The sequence below is a fragment of the Mauremys reevesii genome, linkage group 3 (assembly GCF_016161935.1).
Source record: "Mauremys reevesii isolate NIE-2019 linkage group 3, ASM1616193v1, whole genome shotgun sequence".
NCBI lineage: Eukaryota > Metazoa > Chordata > Testudines > Geoemydidae > Mauremys > Mauremys reevesii.
Genome location: NC_052625.1, coordinates 150,925,977 through 150,948,337, shown reverse-complemented (window position 1 = coordinate 150,948,337; position 22,361 = coordinate 150,925,977). Strand labels below are relative to the sequence as shown.

The 22,361-nt window shown below is 39.0% G+C and overlaps 2 protein-coding genes across 7 annotated transcripts in view; one reads left to right on the top strand and one right to left on the bottom strand.

Annotated features, from left to right (window-relative positions):
- FILIP1 (filamin A interacting protein 1) overlaps nt 1-22,361 on the bottom strand; it is a 193,116-nt gene that overhangs the window by 162,123 nt on the left and 8,632 nt on the right. For 3 of the 5 annotated variants that reach the window (XM_039529196.1, XM_039529194.1, XM_039529195.1), the window contains exons 2-4: nt 5,176-5,296; nt 4,844-4,997; nt 1,978-2,096 (exon numbers count right to left, since the gene is read on the bottom strand). Coding sequence is in view for 1 of the 5 variants with exons in the window: in XM_039529199.1 (XP_039385133.1) it covers nt 18,229-18,234 (6 nt within the window). In the remaining 4 variants the exon portion in view is untranslated. Of the gene's footprint in view, nt 1-1,977; nt 2,097-4,843; nt 4,998-5,175; nt 5,297-18,228; nt 18,364-18,813; nt 18,902-22,361 lie in introns of those variants that run through there. The other 2 variants (XM_039529199.1, XM_039529198.1) reach the window with 2 other exon arrangements.
- Nucleotides 18,138-22,361, top strand: part of SENP6 (SUMO specific peptidase 6) — a 191,784-nt gene continuing 187,560 nt past the window's right edge. The window contains exons 1-2 of one of the 2 annotated variants that reach the window (XM_039529204.1): nt 18,138-18,210; nt 19,266-19,343. In XM_039529204.1, coding sequence (XP_039385138.1) covers nt 19,310-19,343 — 34 coding nt within the window. In that variant the 5' untranslated portion in view covers nt 18,138-18,210; nt 19,266-19,309. The remainder of the gene's footprint in view (nt 18,211-19,265; nt 19,344-22,361) is intronic. The other variant, XM_039529203.1, reaches the window with a different exon arrangement.

Genomic DNA, 22,361 nt, shown 5'->3' with positions numbered 1-22,361 from the left:
ATCAACAAATATAAAAGAAAATAGGAAATAAAACCTTTTATTGCTCCAGAACCCATTATATTGCCCTTACTTTTCCATATTAGCATATGTTCCTTCTGTATACTTTGGCACTAAAGCCATAAAACATAAAACTACTCCTGTTTTGCAAACAGTAGGAGGTTTGTATCTTTTAAAAAAATATTGTTTGGAAAGTATCGTCTATATAAAGCATCTACTCCCGCAGTGATTAGGATAACAGAAAAAATTATAATGTCTTGGGGCTGGAGTTCTCTGTATGCATCTCCCTTTGACTTCAATAAAACATGCAAGGCTTATCCAGAGAAGAATTTGGCTCCGATCAACAGATGAGGATAGGAGATAATGAACCAATCCCATTTTTGTATCAATAGTCTAAAGCTATTGAATTCTTATTATCTATTGTGTACTCCTAAGAAAAAAAAGGAAATGAGTAATCATCCTCTTAGTACATCTCTAGCTTTTCTAGTGTGATGTTGCTCAGAGAACCCATCTGAACCAAAACATAAACATGCATGACTTTGACAAGCTCACTAACTTGATTGGTCTCCAACCTGTCCCTTTTGGGCAACTTTATTGAGAAGGCAGTCCCGGCAGTATCTGAAGTGCTTAGAAGTCCTTGATCCTTGTAAATTAGGTTTCACTCCTAGGCATACTATGGAAACTGAGCTAGACTGATTGCTGGGAGATTCTCCATCAACAAACAAAGTTGATCCCGCACAGTGCAAGACTGCAGTGTTATGGGTATAAGAACAAGGTAAAAAATGGTGAGCAGGACCAGGAATGCAGAGGAATCTGATTCCGCATTAACAAGACCACTGCTGAATGTCTAGCAAATCACCCCTGGTTTGAAGCAGAAATAAGAGCAAATAGGGAACTGTGTACCTGAGTGCCTCATTGCATACTGAGGAATACACTTCAGAACATAGGACTAGCAGGGACCTCTTGGGTCACGGAGTCCAGGCCCGGTATAGCAGGCAACCCAGTCATATAATCCCATTCATAAATTTTTGAAGGTCCGTCTTAAAAACTAGCTAGGTTTTTTGCCCCCCACGACTTCTATTAGAAGGCTGTTCCAGAGCTTCACTCCTCGGATAGTTAGAAGCCTTCTTCTAGTTTCCAGCCTAAATTTATTCATAGCCAGTTTATACCCATATTGTGCCAGCACTGTCCTTTAGATTAAATAGCTCTTCTCCTTCCCAGGTGTTTGCCACCCTGGAGTATTTGCAGAGAGTAATCCTATCCCCTCTCAGCCTTCATTTTGCTAGGATAAATGAGCCAAATTCTTTTAGTCTCCTCTCATAAGCTAGCCTCTGCATTCCATCCCCGATCATGCTAGTAGCCCTTCTCTGCACCTGTTCCAGTTTGAACTCCTCTTTCTTGGGAATGGGTGACCAGAACTGTATATAGCAAGAATTATATACACTGATACTTCAGATCCTAAGAGCCTATGTCACTTTTGAAAATGTGTCATAGCTGCTTAAGTCATTGTAGGTACTGCTCCATTCAGCATTGCAAGGCCTAAAAACCTTTAAAAATCTGGGCCTACCTGTCTAAAGAAAAGTCTCAAGAATCTCTTGAAATACACCTTTTAAATGATACTCAAAATTCAGGAAATGTAAGCTTCATATATTTTTCTCCACAGTTATTGGATCTCTAATTTTACTCTATTGTACTATTCACTAGCTTAAGCATGACATTTCTTCAGCAACCAGTAAACTTCCTTCTGACCAGTCTTGCTTCCTTACCCATCTCTCTGCAGCAGGCACTAAATCCTTTTGCCATGTTTTCCACATATTTTGTTTCATTAAGGACAGTTTGCTTTCTCAACCTTAAAGAATGCTTTCTAGAAAGTTGAGAACATAATTTTCTCATTTATTTCAATTATACTTCCCCCCTTTTATCACAAAAACATCCCCTAAATCAGTAATCGCCAAACTTTTTCAATTGTGCCCCCCTTACCCAGTCAGTGGGAGGCGGGGCTGGGAGATGGAGGTTGAGTAGGGCAGGACAGGAGAGGGCTGCCAGTATCTCTCACAAGAGCCATCCCTGAGTGTTCCTCCAGGTTCCAGCAGCAGCTACTGCTCTTCCATAGTAAAAGGGTGGGAAAAGGAAGAAGGGTGAAAAAAGGAAAAGCTTAGAGTAGCAAGGAAACCACACCAGACAATGAAAGGTTCAGTCAGCATACTCTGAAATACCATGGCTGGAGTACAAATGCATCAATGATGAGAGCAATATAAGAACCTAAATAGACAACCTCTTGTGATAAATTACATTCCGTTGTGGAATCTGTTTGGCCCACTCTGCATGCTGTTATGAAAAGGTCCAACCAGTCAAGTAGCAACAAAAATTCTTTAGCACAAGAATTTGAGCTTCAAGTCTTCACTGGATTTGAGGTTTATTCTCCCCATTTGTAACAAAAACAGAGGCTTTCACCAGGGTGCTTGAACAATTTGTATAGTGGGGGTGCTGAAAGCCATTGAACAAAACTGTAAACCTTGTATATGATGGAAACGACTTTAAGCCGGGGTGCGGCCGCACCCCCCAGCACTCCTACTTCCAGCACCTATGGCTTTCACATAAGGTAAAAGAGCCTCCAAAGTAGCCCTTCATCTACAAGCTGTGGCATTCTACTTTCTGTTTTCCATCCCTTATAAAGTTATAAGGTTTCCAGTTAGCTCTGAGGACCTGACTGGACGTAATGAGTCATTAATAAATGAGGTGCTCATAGATTACAGTAATGAGCCCCATAAAAAAGCCTATATATACAATTTAAAGCCAGTGAACCACTACCGCTGCAGTTATTGTGGTTTCTTGTCTACATTGGGGAGAGAGACTATTGTAGACTTCCTTGCTTCAGGGAGGCCTGAGCTAAAGATCTCATCCCAGGAGTTGTAATTAGAGCTGGTCAGAAGTCAGAATTTCCCTTCTGCAGAAAATTCCAAAATTGGGGGGAGGAAATTTGTTCCAAATTCCAAAATTGGGGGGAGGAAATACAGAATTTCCCACAGAAGGGAAAACCAAAAAATAAACATTTCAAAATAATTGAAACAGTTCATTTTGAAACTTTCAAAACAAAATTGACCCTGGAAGCCCAGCTCCGTGGCAAAGAGCCTGAAAGCCCTGAGAGTCCCAGAGCTTCCAAGCTCCCTGGAAGCCAAACCCTTATTAGATGGCAGCTTAGAATCTGGAAGCCCTGAAGTCCCTGGTCTCAAGCAGTCTACACATGGTGGGACTGTCCCAGAGCAACAGAGCCTGGGCTCCTCAGAAACCCACCACACTAGGTGGCAGGAAAAGCAGCAGGGTTCAGATGGAAACCTGCCTGTGGTTTGTTGGATATTCTAGGAACCCAATAAGTTTCCACAAAACCTTTTTGGATTCAACAAATCAGCATTTTCCAATGAAATCCTGTTTCATCTGAAAATTCCCAGCCAGCTGTAGTTACAACCATTCTCTGGGGGAGCAGTTGCGTGTGAAATGTATTGTACAAGTGTTGTAAGCTCAAAGTATTCCATTTGTTTGGGTTTTGTTTTTTTCTGTGCAACAGGTGTAGGGTCTTTGGCAAGAAATTAACTCCCTGTCCATTTGCCCATGCTCATGTGAGTGCTTTGCATCCTGCCACACTTGGGAACAGAGCAAATAGGAGGTGTCCCAACTGCAGTAGGAGCAATCCCCACAATCTTTTTAGCTAGTATAGACTAAAATATGCAACTAAACAAAGGAAACAACTGCTGCCTTTGCAGATTATAATGTAGCTCCTTTCTCAGATAAGAGGCTTCAGGGAAGCAGCTCCAAGCTGCTCCCACAGACAGCAGCACAGAACTAGAGACTGGAATTGAAACTGAGATTTGCCTGTTTTCCTTGTGCCTGAGAGACACAAACAGCCTCTGGGGGCTGGATTACACAGTTGACTGACAAGCAGGGCAAACAAATGCCAGCCCCAGACGTCCTTCACATGGCTGGAACTTTCCAGACTTAAATTGAGCAAGGACAGATACTGTATTTGGGAGGCGTTTTCAGGTCAGAGCCCATTTTACATGCCTGGGCAACAACGGCAGGCCCTGGAGAGCCTGGGACTGCCCTAACATGTGAGCCAACCCTGGGTGGTGTCTGGAATCAGGGCCCTCAGCTCACTGACTTCTTAACGCTCATGCCCACCACTATGCCTGCCCCTGCCTTACCGTGTTCCTATTGCTCTAGCCTTACCTCTGTCCTGCCCTTGCCTTGAACCCTTCCTTGCCTGTTACCCTGCTCCTGACCTCTGCTTTGACCCTCAGCTCTAGCACCCATCGATTATGGCTTGACCCCTTGCAGTGCTGGATTAATGTATAAAATAACTATACTACAGCTTAAGGCCTTGCAATATGAGGGACCTCTAAAAGAGAAAAAACTGACTCCATTTCAAATTGTATAAGAACCGGTTGATAAATAAAGATTCTCTCTAAATATAGACATTTTTGTTCAAATATGACAAAAACACACATCTGGCTACCCTTACCCTTCACTAATTGTTCATTATTGACAGGTGGGAGGCCAGGGCTGAGGGAAAAAAATGTTAAATTAGACTTGTAAAATTAGTATTTCTACGAGTATGTCTGCTATCAGGCTCCTAAGGCAGAGTTTTGATGGCCAGCTGCTACTGGTAAAATTCTGACAGTGCCTTCATAACTTATTTAAATAAATAAATAATCTCACTGCTGATAAAATGGGGAAAAATATGAGGCCAAAGGCAGCAGTATCGTGAAGTAATCCTGCCAAGCTCATACTCGTATGTTAGTGTGTTCTTTCTTCTTTTGAACTGTACATATGTGTATTTTAGTGCACACACCGATTTCTGCTTCATGCGCTATCCATGCTTCACATGACTGAATTTGCAGGTGGTTGTCTTATGGACTTGGGTCTAGTGGATCTTCAGGAGGATAAATTTGTGTTGCCTTCCCTCCGTCTGTTTTGGGAACCTTCACAGTAAATATCAGAGAGTGCTGATGAAAGGATAAATAGAGGGTTTTGAGAGAAGTGAAGGAAGATATACATATATATATAAATATTCTGAGTACTTGGTGAACAAGTTATTTCAAACTATGAGCATATATGATTTATAGGCTAGTAACGCCTATAACATTCATTATATTTGCTTGAATATAGATTAGTTTTTCTCACTTTCTCAATGCCTGTCTAGAGATTACCAGTCTTCTTTTCTGGTATATTGTTTCTCTCTGTTTCACACATATAGCTTGTTGTCTGTGTGTCCAAGGTGTTTACTCAAGATTAATTAATGGTCCTGGGAAGACAGAGGATAGAGAAGTGAATGCAAAGTGAGATGTCTGCCTAGAAAAAAAACACTGGGATTTTCTGCTCTTCAGGTTTGGAGCACGCAAGATAATATTTTATTATAGGTAGTATGCTATGTAAAAATTCTTATATAGACTTATACATCAGATATCATATGCATAATGCATTGTATTTTTATAGCATGGCAAAAAAGAAATCCCAACAATTCATTGTTTCATAGTGAAAATTAAATTGGAATAAACATTTGTAAATATATTATCTGGATAAACTTTGATTAATTTGGTTAGGGAAATACAAACATTTTTTCATTTATTCATATGAAATGAAGGATAATTTTCCTTATTCATGGTGTAAAAAAAAGTATATATCCTCTCTTGTTTTCCTGTAGGAACATAGACAAAATAGCACTAACTTTCACAGAAATATCATGGTAAAATAGCACAGGTTTTTAGCATATATATGTTAATAAATTTGTTGTTGTATAGATGTATATAAATCTCAATATTTATAATGTAAAAAATTATTTTTTACTGGTTTCAATAAAAACTTCCTGCTACTAATTTTAGTACCAATGTTAGGTAATTCAGCATAACCTTCAATAAAAACAAAACAAATCAAATTACTGGAAAAATACAACCCGCATCCAATTTTCTGATGGCTTGCTTATTACTTGGGTATAATTCATATCAATATAACTAATAAGTGAGCTTTAAGCTTGAGGATTATCCGCATCCTATATCCTCAATTGCCATCTTATATCCTCAAAGAGTCTCATTGCATTTTCAGACAAGGAATTCCACAATTTAGATGCCCCAGCAGAGAAGAAAAAATTCCTGAGAACTCTTCTAGTAAACTGTATTATTTACAGTAATTTTTATATTGTATTGTTTACTTCTACTTTACTTATGTATGCAATTAATTCAAAAAAATTTGTCTAAAATATATTTCTGTCATGATGTCATCATTACAGAGAGGGCTGCTGAAAATGAAGAGTATTATTCTATTTTTACAACTTCTCCTTTGTATATATGCAAACAATAAAGCTTTCATGTTTATATATTCAATGTCCTTTCTGTGAAAAAAAATGTATTTTTTTTTTAAATAGTATGGGGCCTCTTACACTTGACAGTTTAGGGCCTCAGAATGTCATAATCTGGCCCTGACCCTGTGGCTATTGTATCTAGTTCCTGCCCTTCAGTTTTGACACTAGACTCCTGACTCCAGACCGATCCTTGTCTCTAGTTCCTAGTTTCTGCCTCCTGGTTTTACCCAAGACTTTGGCTCCAAATGACTGACTACAGCTCTGATCGTAGCCACTAGGCCTGCTGCCCACTCTGGCCACTAGGGTAGACCACCCTCATCCTGGTCAGCTGACAGGTTGGCACTCTGTTTATAGATAAAAAGCTGGATGCAGGGAGGAGCAGAAGGGGATGCAGCTCCTGAGTTACTTTCTGCTGCAGAAATCCCGATACTCTAGTTTCTCTTGTGAACAAGCAGGCTGCCTGCCAGCTAACTGTAGTAGAGCTGCCTTCCAATGGCGAGTCGGGGGACGGACAGGTCTGGAGTGGAGGCCAACAGGAGCAGCCCACTCCACAAAGGAAACACTGAGTTTGGTAGGCCTCCCCTGCACCAGAAACAAGGGGATGACCAGGGATTCGCTCTGCTCCAGCCGGCTGGCAGGGTTTTTTGTGTGCGTGTGTGTGCGCACGTGGGCTTGGGGCAGCAAAAAAGCCAGAGCCAGCCCTGTTTCTCTAGCAACAAAATAAACATCACACAAAAGCCATGGGCCCATGATAATAAATAAAAAGACACTCAGCCTCTGGTATTTGGGATCTCCAGTCTTGTAGACAGATTGGAGAGGGCTTTCCATAGCATGGAATAAGAATAATAATACACCTAAACATAAATAATTTGAGAAATAATAAACCCACCTCAAACTATTTGCACAAATTTTAAAAAAATATTTAAATGATCAATTCTGCCATTAATCCTGACCATTAGAATGAAGGTCCTTCCAGAATTCTTCTTGCTCTTCCAGCCCCCATATCATATTCCCAGATAGGAACAACTATCTTATATTTCCATGTTAATTTCATAAAGAAAAATATAGAACAAAACAGAAGTTCCTATATGGTTTAGAAAAGTACAAAGAGAACTAGCTTTCCCAATCATCATCAAGCTGCCCACCTAAACTACATAGTAGACAGTATGCACACAGTTTGCTTGTGCACAAAAAAATCCAACCTTCTGAAAATGCTAAAGTCTATACCCTTTAAATATCCCACAAAGAATAAAACACATTACAAATTAATATGGGTCAAATATACCTTAAATATTTAGAAACTCATTAATAAAATTGGGCTTGAAATTTCCCTATCCCATTTAATAATTTGAAAACTTCTCCAACAATACTGTCTTCAAAGATCAAAGTTTTATAAATACCAGTGTATGAAATTACCTCCACACCAGAACAGATTGAGCACAAGTCTGAACAGCAATCTTAAAAAGGTAAATTAAATTGTCATTCTCTATGCAGCTTCCATAGTGCGGAAACAGGTATAAGGTATAAGGTATAAGGGAAGAAAGGCAAGCCAAACCAAGACACAATAGAAGAGAGGGTATAGGGTAGACTCTCCAGAATGCCTGTTCTACCACCTACCCACCATCATGAAGAGAATTATGGAAAGTAAACAACTTTGTTCTATACCCCAATAATTGCAATAAAATGAAATCAAACTTCCTCCAGCCTTCACCAATATTAAAGAGATGCAGCATGGAAATGCATCACCGTATTATTGCTCATAAGAAGAAGTCCCACAATCTTTTTATAAGCAGTATGGATATGAGAAATTGTATATATGAACAGAACACAGCTCAGGTTAGACTGTCAAGACCCAAGATGAGTTATGGAACACTGGGCTTCAGCCAATGAGCTACTTGTTAAATGCAAGAAAAAGACAAACCATGATGCCTCAAACTAAAATTTTATTATAGTACAAATAGAAAGATGTCAAATTATACCTACTTGTGTACCTATTAAGGTAAAATAATGATGCAGCAAACATAATACATACCACAAACACCTGTATTCTTACCTTCATATAAAACTGCCTCAACTAAAAACTGAAACTTATTTGTTTATTTTACATAGGTTTACATAAATATTCATACAAAAATTTGCTGAATACACCAGTAGTTAACCAGTGTTACATCTGTACCATTATACTGATACATTGTATACTGTTCTGTCTCACTGATTTTTGCATTAAAACCATCATGTACTTGTGCCCAAATACATTTTTAATGCCCATTAAAAATTTGGCACCCACAACCTTTATTATGAATGTATCCTGCAAGATCTAAAGACACCACTTGTAGCAAATATTGTAGTCTATATAATATCTTTGTAACCAGATGTTCTTGGTTCATAATCTTGAGCTTTTCTTTTAAGCAGGTATCCTAATTTTCTAATTATGGGCTTTCCCACTTTCATTTCATTCTTGGGGCACAATATGTTCCTGTTTCTTCTTCAGCACCTTCACCCCATCAAGCTAGCAGAGGAATGAGATCTGTTGGTTTTTTTAGCCCTGGTTGTAACTCTCCTTGGATAAGCTGACAAACACTGGTGTAAAGAATCTATCCAGTTTCTAAAGGTTTGCAATAGCAGAAGCCTTGGATTGCTGTTGAGCCAGGGTCTCCTATAAACCACTCTACCAAAGCTATATTTATATATTGTTTTTAATATATTATTCTTCAATCTGATAAGATAGTTGTCTTGCTGAGTAGAATTACTCATTTCCTGAATTTACTGCTTTGTTTGGGAAAGCTGTACAAAGTGTAGATTCAAGTTTCTATGGGAATTTTAGAGGTTGGTAATGTATCTTAAACACTGATATTTTATTATTGTAAGATATCATAGAAGTAATAGAATAAAAAGCAAAAAAGGTATTAATTTACCATTCATTGCTGCAAAATTAAGTAGATTGGATATCACTCTTAATTTAATCTAAAAATAATATTCCAAAAATGTATGTTTGGAGTAAACACATTTAGTCTAGCTCAGTGGTTCTCAACCAGGGTCTGCCAGCAGGCTTCAGGGGGTCTGCCAAGCAGGGCTAGCATTAGACCTGCTGGGGCCCTGAGCCCTGCCACCTGGGGCTGAAGCCAAAACCTGAGCAACTTAGCCTCAGGAGGCCCACTATGGTGTGCGGCCCTGGGCAATTGACCTACTTGCTCCCTCCTAATGCTGGCCCCGGCTTTTATATGCAGAAAAACAGTTTTTAATAGCATGTTGGGAGGGGGGCCTCAGAAAGAAAAAGGTTGAGAACCCCTAGTCTAGCTAATAACATTCCCCTCCAAATTTTAACTGAGCTCAGCTGCTTGATCTTAAGCTTTGGTTATCTGACATGAACTAGCCCTGTGGCCATGTGTGTGTCAGCTGAAGCCAATGTAAATAAGGAAGAATATAGTGTAGAATAAAAATGCCTGAAAGCACCCTGATTATCTTTGAAAAGTTTAATGAGTCACTTCCTACCCCTATTTATGTCAGATCTTTATGAGGAAGATTACATCACATTTGGTATGGGGAAAAAAAGCCAGAATAAACATAATCGTGTCTCAGAAAGGCTTATGTCTAACAGCAGACAGGGATTTGCTAATGCAGTGGTGCTTTCTTTTTTACTCAGACATATGCCATGCCCATGGTATGGAATCAGAAAAATGCAACATTATAGTACAATGAGTCAAAATACCTGCTTGCCATAGGTGAAACTTGCTCTTTATGAGGGGACCACAGTAAAGAACTATATACCTCCTAAATCCTCCATATAGAGCCTAAACCACCTAAACACTCCATATAGGGCCTAAATTGGGACTTCAGTGATCTGATGCTGTAAAAAGGGATGAATTTCAGCCCTCACACAAAATTCTCACTGGAGCAATTAACAAAATGTTCCAACATGCCTGAGCATTGAGGGACATAATGTAGCTTTCACTCATGTGTGACTGGTTTTGCTTTTGGTGTTTTCTATCAAACTTTCCATTCTCTTAACACAGGATTAGATCCTTTGCTTAGTAAAGCCAACAAGAGAAGATTAAAGGGTGCAAAAATGTTCATTAGACTTGTGTGGAAATGTGAATTTATTAGGTTAATGCTAACAAGGATAGACATCTGTATAACTTAAAGAATTATATCTTCTGTTCACATATATTAATGTCACAAATAAAGAGTTTAAAGGTTGGAAAACCTTTCTCCTGAATCATTCCATTGAGGGTTGCCTATCCAGTCACACACACAACAGGCTGGATTTCCTGGATCTAAGGAAGCAAGGGTCACACATGTGGAGAACCTGTTCCTTGAGTTGGTCTGCAGACTGTCATCCCCTCTCTGTTCCTTGGCACTATACAACAGAGCCAATGGATCCTATTACCTGGGTCTCCCTTAACTGCGTTTACCCTAAATAGCCCCACTAAAGAGAAGAGTTCCCTAACAGAGAGAGGCACCATGGAAATGATTTTTAAAAATGACAGTCTCTTTTACTTTCTCTGCTTTATCTTCAGGGATGTGTGGGGAAACAATGTCTTAGCCCCTCATGAACCCAGTTCAGCTTTGCATTCATTAGCTGGGAATAGCAGAAAGGATGATGATGTATGGTGGAAACAAGAGTCCCTAATGTGAGTAAACATTTTAAAAATAGAAAACTCAATTTTCAATAACAAATACAATAAAACTCTAATATTTTTATTTAGGCTCATATTTTAAAATAAAACAAATGCTTAATTTTAAAGTGCCCAAAACATTTTAGGCCTGAATTTGCTCTCAGTTAAGGGTGAACCAATGAGAGTTACACACCTCTGTAGCTAAGGGCAGAATAGATGAATAGATCCTTTATTCATAGGCTAAGCCACTGGGTTTTGAGTTATGCCTGAATAAGGACTGTAGGATTGGTCCATTGTAGGCTCATGTCTGATAGATATTTACTCACAAGAGCCACCAGAGAAACTGGTAAACTGAATAGTCTTTGCTAAAGAAAGTCTGAAGGACTGTAGTATTATTAGTAGAGAGATACTCAGATGGCAATATTTGGACCTTAGTCAGCCTAAAATGCAACAACAACTGATTCCAGGGTTTTTGCTTGTGCCATTATAAAGATGAGGGCCATATGCAGAAGTCCTAACGCTCTCAGGGTTTGGAGTTATTAATCTCCAGAGTCTTGGTTGAGGCCCATTTCTAGTTGTAAGACAGAACTTTACTGCACTGGAAGATTAGTAGGTGGAACCTAACAGTGCTTAGCCATAATAACCCTCCCTGCCCCCCTTGTCCCTCACATTCAGAAGTGCCAAATTTGCAACAAGCAAAGCTACTAAAACACAAAGGTACTTTTCAGAGTAAAGAAACCACAGAAAATGATTACTAGCATCCCATTACAAGGGCATTACTCGAATGCAACATTCACGAATAAATCCCATGGTGAAGTACCATTAGACAATTGTATGAGTGACTTTTACTACTACTTTATTTTTAAGATTTTGTTGTAGTAAAGTTATTCTTATTGGTTTTCATATTACCTGTATGTGTTATTAGTATTTTGTGCTATCCCATACTTACTGAATGATTATATAGCACCACCTACTGATATAGCAACCTTCAAAAGAAGCTTCAGTGTGTATTTGGATTATATACAATTTGTGACCCTAGATCTTGAATAACCAGTTATATGATTTGTTTGCCACCTGACCAAAGACAGCAAAATTGGGATACTAGCATTTAAAAACAGACAACTTCTGAGCCCAAAGACGACTCAAGATAATGACTATCCATTTATATCAGCACCATAACACAATGGTTAGTGCCCTCATTGACTAGATGGCTAAGGCAAACAGACTTTGGCCATTAGTGTAGGAATAAGTATGTAGCAAAATAAAAGTAGATGGTCATCCATCTGCAGCAAACCAAACCTGCATTGACATTGTGCATACCTATATTGCACAGGGAAAGCACTCTTCAGTCTCAGGGCCATCCAGGGGAATCAGGGGGACTGGGGAAAAGCAATTTCAGAGGCTCCATCCATAAAAAAAAGTTGCAATACTATAGAATACTATATTCTCAGGGGGGGGGCCCTGCGGGGCCTGGGGCAAATTGCCCCACTTGCCCCCCATCCCACCCCTCTGGGCGGCCCTGTTCAGTCTATGCTTTTGTTTTAAGATACTGTAGAACCTCAGAGTTACAAACAACTTCCATTCCCACGGTGTTTGTAACTCTCAACAAAACATTACAGTTGTTCTTTTAAAAGTTTACAACTGAACATTGGCTTAATACAGCTTTGAAGAAAAATGCTGCTTTCCCTTTTTTTAGTAGTTTACTTTAATAGTACTGTACTTACCTTTGGGGGAGGAGGGCAGACTCTCTGCTGCTGCCTAATTACATACTTCCAGTTCCAAATGAGGTGTGTGGTTAGCTGATCAGTTTGTAACTTTGGTGTTCGTAACTCTGAGGTTCTACTGCAATACAGTACTAGACATTTTCACTGAGAAAGTAGCCTTTAGAATGTGAACTGAGTACTAGACTAAGTTTGTTAATGATTTCTCCTAAAAATCCACAGGTTAGTTACACTGAGCTTTAGAAAAAACTAGACTTCCCATATTAGCTGTGCTCTTCTGCTTTTCATAAAGTATATAATCTATTGCCACTAGATCAGGGAATCTGTAGGGAATCTGATAGATATAAATTGTAACAAAATTCTGTAAATATTTCACTATTATGTTTCTTATTTCTAGGTATCCAAGAATCTCAATTAATACAACTGTTAAATGTGCACATGACTGCCAGTCTTTGGGCTATGTAGAGTATGCATATAACTAATAAGAAGGTAATTAAATATTTATTGTTTAAGCGGTAGTTTCCATTTTTTCACTGTATTGAACTTCAAAATTAAAAAGACTTCTGATAAGTTTATGGCATAGTAGTACTATTTTAACACAATTGACAGAAAAAAGAATGCTCTTCCCATAGCCTCTGCCACACTTTTCCAAAAGTTTCTGAACATTATAGTTGGCTAATGAACTCCAGAGTCAAAGAAAGGAGATTGGACACTTTTCCAACATTTTTGAAAGTGTGTAGAATAAAAATCCTTTCACATCCAGAAAGACTTCTTCATGTGCAAGTTAACAAATAGCATATACAGAATGTTTGTCAGTTGGACTTTATCATTGGGTAGTCTCTAGAAAATGTCTTATGGAATATTTTGATTTAGGTTTAGATGTGGGATGTACAGTGTACAACAAAACTATGTGTATTTTTGTGATTCAGAGAGCTCTGGATTCAGTGAATAAGGCCGGCACAAATTAAATTTACCAGTAGAAGTAAGGACTGCATTGAATAAATGTCTCGCATAATTAATGCATTCTTGTTATTTAACCATTAACATGACCAACTTGAAGATAGAAGTAATAGATAATATGTATCTTTGATTTGAACTGATATTTCAATTAATAAAAACAAGAACTAAAGACAAGTCACCATCTTAAACATAAAAATTTTCAAGCATTTTAGCAACAGGGTTTTTGGTCTTTCTGATGCTTTGTCTCTGATATGTAAGCACCACCTATTTTGGGTACATCTACACTGCACACCACTGACAACAGCATACGCTATGTGTAGCTACATGCCTCAGGGAGAAGCAAGCTGTATCCACGTAGCAGTGTGTAGCAATACACATTAGTGAAAGCAACAAAGAATCCTGTGGCACCTTATAGACTAACAGACGTTTTGCAGCATGAGCTTTCGTGGGTGAATACCCACTTCTTCGGATGCAAGAAGTGGGTATTCACTTGCATCCGAAGAAGTGGGTATTCACCCACGAAAGCTCATGCTGCAAAACGTCTGTTAGTCTATAAGGTGCCACAGGATTCTTTGTTGCTTTTACAGATCCAGACTAACACGGCTACCCCTCTGATACTTGACATTAGTGAAAGGCTCTGTAAGCAGGGAAGTAACAGGAAAAAGGCTCCAGCAGCTCCCTGCTGCGGCACTGAAACGCTCTTACAATGGGACACTACACTGCTAAAAAAGAATAGTGTAGAAGGGGAAGGCACTGCTTTGGCACATAGAGAGACACGTGGGTACCTATCCACAGGGTTCAAGTGCATCTTTACTTGCCTAAGCAGTGCCTCACTGTCTACACTGTTATTTATACACATGCTATGGGTAAGCGCTATGTATGTCAAATATATGTTAATCTCCCATTTAAAGGAAAGGGAGATGTGTGAGGGTAGAATTTCGCCTTTATACTATTCCTGAAATTGTAGTGGGACCAACATTTGCTGGTATTAAGAGATTCAAATTTCAGTTCCTTTAATGGAACAAAGATCACCATAGACTCTTGATATATGCAGCACTACTAGCTAAGTTAAGGTTGCCTGACATTTCCCATTATAAGACCCTGTTTGAAGATTGGCAAAGTCATAAGAAACAATCCATTTGGGCTTAAATTTTAAGTGCATGGTGTCTGCCTCAGGCTGCATTATTTATTTAGAAAGTTCAAGCAAAAACTCTAGTGCCACTAAACACAATTAAACTCTGTTCTTAAATTCCAATTCAGGGGAACATTTAAATGCATGCTTACATCCCATTGACTTCAATGAGACACCAGTACAGACTTAAGTGGTTTCCTGAATCAGGACCTTACATTGTAAAGTTTTTGGGGCAGACAAAACACAGTAGGGCCCAGCCACAATGCAAATAATAATTTTTTTCTACCAATACTGTGAGTCTTACAGAAAAATGAGGAAGTTACCTTTGGTAATGCTGGCATGAATATAAAAGTTATAAAACAATAAAAAGAGGGCACTGTAAAGAAGGAGTATTAAAAGTAAATCAAGTTATGTTATTGGTCTGAGTTTGCTAGTGAGCTATACAGGCAGTAAATGAATAAAAAAGTGGACTGTAATTTAACCTAAACAGATATAGTTTATAGAACATCAGGTAAAGAGAATAAAGTTGTGTGTTTTTAAAGTGGGTGAAATTTTCATTAATGACAAGTTATTTATTTGAAGAGATTGTGCAAGTTTGCAGTGTGAATACAAACTTTCAACTCTTTATGCTAAGCTGTTAAAGAAAACAAGCCTTAATGAAACATGTAATGTTTGCATTGATAAGCAAATTATAAAATTGTCCAGCATCAAGTAGTTTTGCAGTAGTTGGACTGAACACTTTATAAACAGTGGAAAAAAAGGTGGAGGGAAACTCAATATGAATCACTCAGATTAACTTTGGGTTTGGCTTGTTATTTGACTGAATAGCTAAGCCATTCAGAAATTCTTATGAGAATTCAGTCCTACTGAGTGGGATTCATTCTTTGATAAGAATATTTATTTCAAAAATGGTTTAATTTAAAAAATGCAGCTGTCCGTAGGAATTTAAAAACTTCTCAAATAAGCAATGTGATTATTTTGTCCTTGAGAAAAAACTGCCGATTGATGGATTAGCTGTAGTACAAATCTGCCCCCTAGTGTGAGACCAGAATAAAATTCTGCAATTTTAAAAAAGACTATCGAGAAATGAAAGGTCATCAGAAGAGAGATTGGAATTAAAGATGAGAATAATTAAACCATATCTCCATCAGCAGGAACGCTTTTGATGTGATTACAGTGAATAGGAGTATTCATTAAAACTCAATCAGAGATGGATTCCTGACACCTGTCACTGAAACAACTGTTGCAGATTGAATGAGAAATGGTTGCTGGGTTTATTTCATCCTAATGTTACTGGCTCTCTGTAGACTGTGTAGGCCATAAAGTATGGTGGAATCAAATGGGGAAGCCATTTTTGTGAGCTTTGTGATGTTCCTACAATTTTAAGAAATGTTTCACTAAGTACACTAACAGAGTTTTGATAGTTGGAAAGACTGTGATACATAGATGCATGAATATATATTTACAAAATAGCATGAACACGATGTGCACATGCTTCCACTTTACACAAATGCAGGATCTGCAGTTGCAATTTAGGTGCCAGCCTGAAAAATTAGTTCTAAAAAATAGTTTAAAAAGAAAAATATACCATTTGCATGGAAACTTATATTTCTGCCTATTATTTTCTATGTGGAAGTTTGAAAAGTCTGGGTGGCTACTGCTATTGATATCTAATGGAGCTTCTGCAGCTCAACAATTGAAGCAGTCACTCAAGTTTAAGAAGGTTCCAGTTTCAGCTTCACAAGTGAGTGAAAAATGGCTTTTGTCAAACATATCCTTCCAAGGTGCACATCCCTCAGAAAACCACAGAAGGTAGAGCTGTCATAGGCCAATTTATTCAGTAGAAAAGTCATTCTGCTGCAGAATGCAATGCCTAATAATCCTGCCTGTCAACTTGGATTGCCAGGTTGAGTTGAGCAGAGTCATTGGGACAAACTTGGAAGTTGTGGTTATTTATTAATATGGAGTGACATGGCATTGTATCAAAGTAGTTTTGTGGTATCTTACCACGTGTTTATGCTTCCTACATCTTTGACTTGTGAACATCCCACAAAAGATAGTTGGGTGGGCAAGGGAGAGAAGGAGTAAGTACCAGGAAAAAAACTTGATGCAAGAAATATTAGAAAGGATGTGTAATAGGATGCATTCTATTCCTGCCTTCAAGCACCAGAGAAACCACCCCAACTCCATTGGTTGTGTAGCCACACTGCCATTTATTGGTTTCCTCCAACATCATCTTTACAGTCCTATGCAGTAACACTATATACAGCATCCCTGCACTTTCAGCCTGGGGAGTGCCTGAGAGGAGCAGAGGCCTCCCCTCTCCAAAATCTGTAAAAACAGGTTCTGGCCCCTGACCCTGCTCCTCTCTCCCCTCATCACTTCCTTCCTGTGCCCTTTTAAATCAGACTTGAGCTGATGGGCCAGTTAGTTCTTTAGATAATTAACTTCAGTTACTCTAATCAGCTTTCTCTAGGTGAACTGACTGGCATTAGTGATCAGAGTGCAGTCTCACCTGTTACCACCTGTAACTGAGTTAAAGTGCAGAGAGAAAGCTCTATCCCTTTACACATATTCAGCATGATATGTTACTATTACATGTTCACCTAAACTAGGAGTAAGAACATCCCTTTGAGGTACTTTATTATGGGTTAATTACACTTTTAATAGACTTGGTTCACATGCTATTTGTAATATTATGATTATACAAGTTAAGCATAGAGATAGGTCCTGGAACACTGCAATTCTAGAAGTCAGTAGGACTACTTGTAAATGAAGGTTATAATCACAATGAGTAAAGTAGTGAAATCCAGATGTTTATTAAGTATATAATAATTACCACAAATACATTTGGCCCAGGTGTTACAATGAATTTGACCTATTGTCTAATAAAATAGAAGGGAACACAATCTGAGTTATTATACAAACAGAACAAGTATGATCCCCACCACAAAGAGCCTACAATCCAAGATATTACAGTATACTCCCATTTATCTAAAACCCCATTATCTGAATTCTCCATGTTATCTAAATCCCTTCCTTATCCCCAGCATGATATACATGCCCTTTGCAGCATGCTGGGGAACAAGGAAGGGCATCAGATAATGCAGAGGTTCAGATAGAGCAGAGAACCCAGAGCAGAGAACCCAGGCCAGAACTGCAAGGTGGAGGATGACCAGTCCCCAGCCATGCGGGAGGCTACCCTACTGCTAGATGGCTCATGCTCTCACATTTATCCCAACTCCTGATTGTCCAAATAAAACCCATGCCCCCACACTATTGAGTGAACCAGGAACACACTGTGCTAGCCTTTCCCTCTCCCTTCCTGGAGAGCTCTCAGATGGAATGCTGGGGCCCAAACATTCCACAGCAGTTGGAAGTGACCGCCAGACAGCAATGGCACATGAGGAGACATGCAAGGATAGGTGCAAGGTAGCGTAATGTACTCACCACCATGGCACCTCCTTGTGTCTGGGTGCAACACTACAAAGAATCCTCATCTCTGGCACCTCCTACTGGCCATCTGCCTCTCAGTGGGTCTTCCATAGCTCTACCCTTCAGCCAAGCCACATACAGTTCAGTCACCTGGGGAAACAAGGTCCAGCTAAAGAGTTAACAAGCTATGCTAACACACACACACACACACCACAGTCTTCAGCCCCCTCTTGGGCTATTCCTCAGCCCCACCAAGGGCTCCATATTCCTTCCCTTGGACTTGTTTCCTTAGGAGCTGATAGAGCACAGGCCCATCATCTGTTCTGGGTTCTGACTCAAGGACACCATATTAAAGAACAAGGTCTCTTCCTTTAGACAAGGTACTGTTTCTCTGGGCTACTTCCTACCTCTAAGGCCTTTGGTACTTGCTTACAGCTTATACACAACACAACCTCCTTCTGGTTCCTAGGCCTCCCGCCTCTCCATGAGTCCACACAACTTCTTCCCTCTCTGCTAAATTAACAGCTCTTCCACCCCAACTCTACTGAAATGTTTTTATTGACCCTACCTCAGGATCTCTTCTAGCACAGCCTAACTTACTTCTCATGGCTGCTCCTCCTCCTTGCTGATTTCCTGCCTGTTTAAGTCCTAGCTCAGGATTCCTCTTAGGGCCAATCAAGCCTTGCTTTGCTTTGAAGTAAACACTACCTCTTCTACAGTCCCTCCACTTCCTTATAAGGTACAAGTGCCTAATGATCCTTATCTATTTCAACCACCTCTGTCCAGAGGTAATCAAACACAGGTGCACTAATGGGCTCTGAATGCCTTGTCTAACAGGTAATGGGGGTAAGCCCCACCACAAGAAGGAGGAGAATTAATTTATTCTGCCAACCTGACAGTCAAGTGTGAATGCTAGCACGCAAGCCAAAAGGGGAAGTGTTCAGGCAGTAATACAGAAGGGGTCTCTCAGGAAATCTCACCAGGCAATTACCCTGGCACATCAACACCATTTGTGCTCCCAAGTGTTTTGCTAGATTTTTCTTTCTCCCTAGGTAGATGGACCTTCTTCCTCAGCAACCTAGGAAAAACCTCACCAATGTCTGCCTCCTCCAGGCAGCTGTCACTCACTTGTAAGTACTATATGAGTGTGAGATTTCATACTGTCAGTAGAAAAAGAAATGTGTGATGGAAAAATGGATCCCTCCTTCCCATGGAAACATGTATAAAAATGAGTTTGTGATCAGTCCTAAACTCTAGTTATCTCAGGTACAGAGCTTACTATAGACAGGTCAGCATTTGCCATTGGGCACTGCATGCTGATATGTGGGACACCACTATCCCTTTCTTCCTGGTAGAGGAAACATTGCATTGTGGCAGCTTTTTAATGAGGGTAAAAGATATCGGCTAGATGAGCGATGGCTGGGCTGGGATTCTGAAGTTCCACTGAAGATAGGATTGCTGCCTATTACTTGCCAGGTGGAGATGATTAGTGATTATTATTTCTTGGAGGGACAGGACTACTCCTATTTCAGATGGTTAACCTCTCTGATCTGGTGGGACTGACTGGTTGTGGTCAATAGAGTATGTGACCTGATTCTGGGATTTGCTAGTGATTGTGTCAGATTCCTTGTGAGCTAACAGTGGATGAGTGACAGCTGTACCCACCTGTTTAACCACTATCAACTGCTAGTATAGTCCCTAGGTCCTCACTATAGAAACATTTCATATAGAAATCTGAATTTTGGAGAACCACATATGCTGCAGCACAACTGGGGGAATGTTATGCTTATTTCTCTTCTATTACGAGTATGTATGTCTGTGTATATGGTATTCCTTGGTTTTGTCACCCACTTATACTAATTTAAAAGCACAGTCCAAATGAGTCATCTTCCATTCAGTTTCCCAGAAGCAGTTGTATCACATTTTTTTCCAGTCTCAAATTGACTATAACAAGAGTACTATTATTATTAATAATAATTATTATTATTTCTGTTACTGTAACACCAAGGAGTCCTTGGAGAGTTACTACTAGAGAACCCAACTCTAACACCTTGTCTCACATCCAGTAGTACCTTACTCTGAGAATGGTCCCTTTGAAATCAACAAGATTACTTTTGTAGTTAGATACTACTGGGGTGACAGAATTTGTGAAGATGTATCAAGAAACCAATACTTGCTTCCTACACTTTCTATTAAGTTAGGGAGATAAATAACTAGTAGCATTATAAACATCTCAAAAATTCACTTACTAGGTAAGATGCATTTCACTGATAATGTTATATATTTTCATGTAAATCTTTACTACTAAATTACCTGCTGTTTTCAGTGTTGTTGTAGCTAAAATTTACATGTATGCAGTATTGCAACAAACCACAACTTCCTTTGAAATAACTGGAGAGATATTTATTTTCTACATCCCTCTATAAGTATCTTATATATAAAACCAATGCTCTATTACTGGATAGTATGTTGCATTCTCTTCTGTAGCAATATGTGGTCATGTAAGAAAAGACCCTATCACGCAGACACTGGAGGAGACACAGTTAAGGTTGCCATGGGAACCTTAGCTTTAAATGGTCTGGCTTTTGTTGACTTAAAATCTCAAACATTACATTGCATTAATTACATTTTTGTTGGGGGGGTGTGTGCACTATATATAATTATGTTGGATTTGCTGTTTTATTCTTTTATAAGGTTAAGTATGAATGCAGAATTTGTAAAAACAAAATTATATGCACTTTCAAATACAAAAAGAGCAAAGATGTGTTTAACTACCAAAATTCTTTAGAATGCAGAATAAGATTATGCTTTATAAATAGCGATGGGAAGAATTTTTTTTTTAATTCATCTAGATAAGTAGTGCTATCAGTGCCACCAAATACTGAATGTGGATCTTGGATACTGATAGACACTATCATAGAATGAGCTGCAGTAGTGGGGAGCCATGAGGGGAGAATCTGGAGCCAGGAATGGGGCAATATCTGTGGGAGGGATGGCTTGGGGAAAATCTATGTCTCAGACAGCGGGAGGGAGCTGGGTAATGGGAGGATGGGTAGAAAGATGCTGAGGACAGAAGCTGTCTGAAGGAAGGGAACCAGACGGATGGACAGAGCAGGTAGAGAGACTAGGGGGTGGTGAGAGGAAGTTGAGCAGTGACAGGCAGCAAGCTGATCTTAAGGCAGGAGCACAGGAAGTAGTGAGGCAGTAAGTGGAAACAAAGGGACTGTGAAGCCAAGTGAATCAGCTGTGCAGTGGGAGGGAGGGAGATTGGAGCTGGACCACAATTGAACGGACACTGTCAGTCATCATGGTAATTAGAGTGGTATAAAACCCTAAATATAGGATCAAATAAAATATCTGTAAGTTGTGTAAATACTTTGAATCAAACTCCTACCAATTTTAAATGGGCAAAAAATAAATTAACATATACAACATGTTCTATAGAACAGAATTTGTACTTTATATACTCTAGCCTCTTTCATACTTCAGATATCTCAAAATACTTTACTAGGCAAAAAACTGCAACGCCTAACCCACAGTTTTAGATGCTAGAATTTTTTTAATGAGAAAGGAAATGTTCATTTTTCATTTGCCCTTCATTTTTCTGAAAGTGCAATTTGATCATTTTCTTCTTCCTGGAAAGTCACTTATGGATAATGCATATGGCTTAATTTTCCTTCTTGTAAATCACATTATCTGTTCCTGAAGAGTTTATATTTCATCTGATAAACTTGTCGCAGGACAGTCACAATCTTTATTCATCTTTATGGGTGGCACAGAGTCTGAAGCTTTTATGATGAAAACTGATACAACACTTAAAAACTTTCCTGTCCTTGAAAATAATTCATTGTACTACAGGGTGGCAGTCACAGCCCAGGTATTAACATTATGTTACTTAGACCCATTGTACATGTCCTTATTTGAAGAAAAAAAAAAGGCTGTTAACATTTCATCCCATCTTAGAAATCATGATCCTCAATTAGACAATATATACCTGAAAAATGATTGAAAAACTGATTATTTTTTATTTATTTATTTTGATTATAACTAAGGAGGAAAGTGCTTTTTGTATTCTAGGTGCCTTTTACAGAAATTTACATAATACAGTACAAATCAATGAGACCTAAGAACAAGTTTGTGTTTTTCTG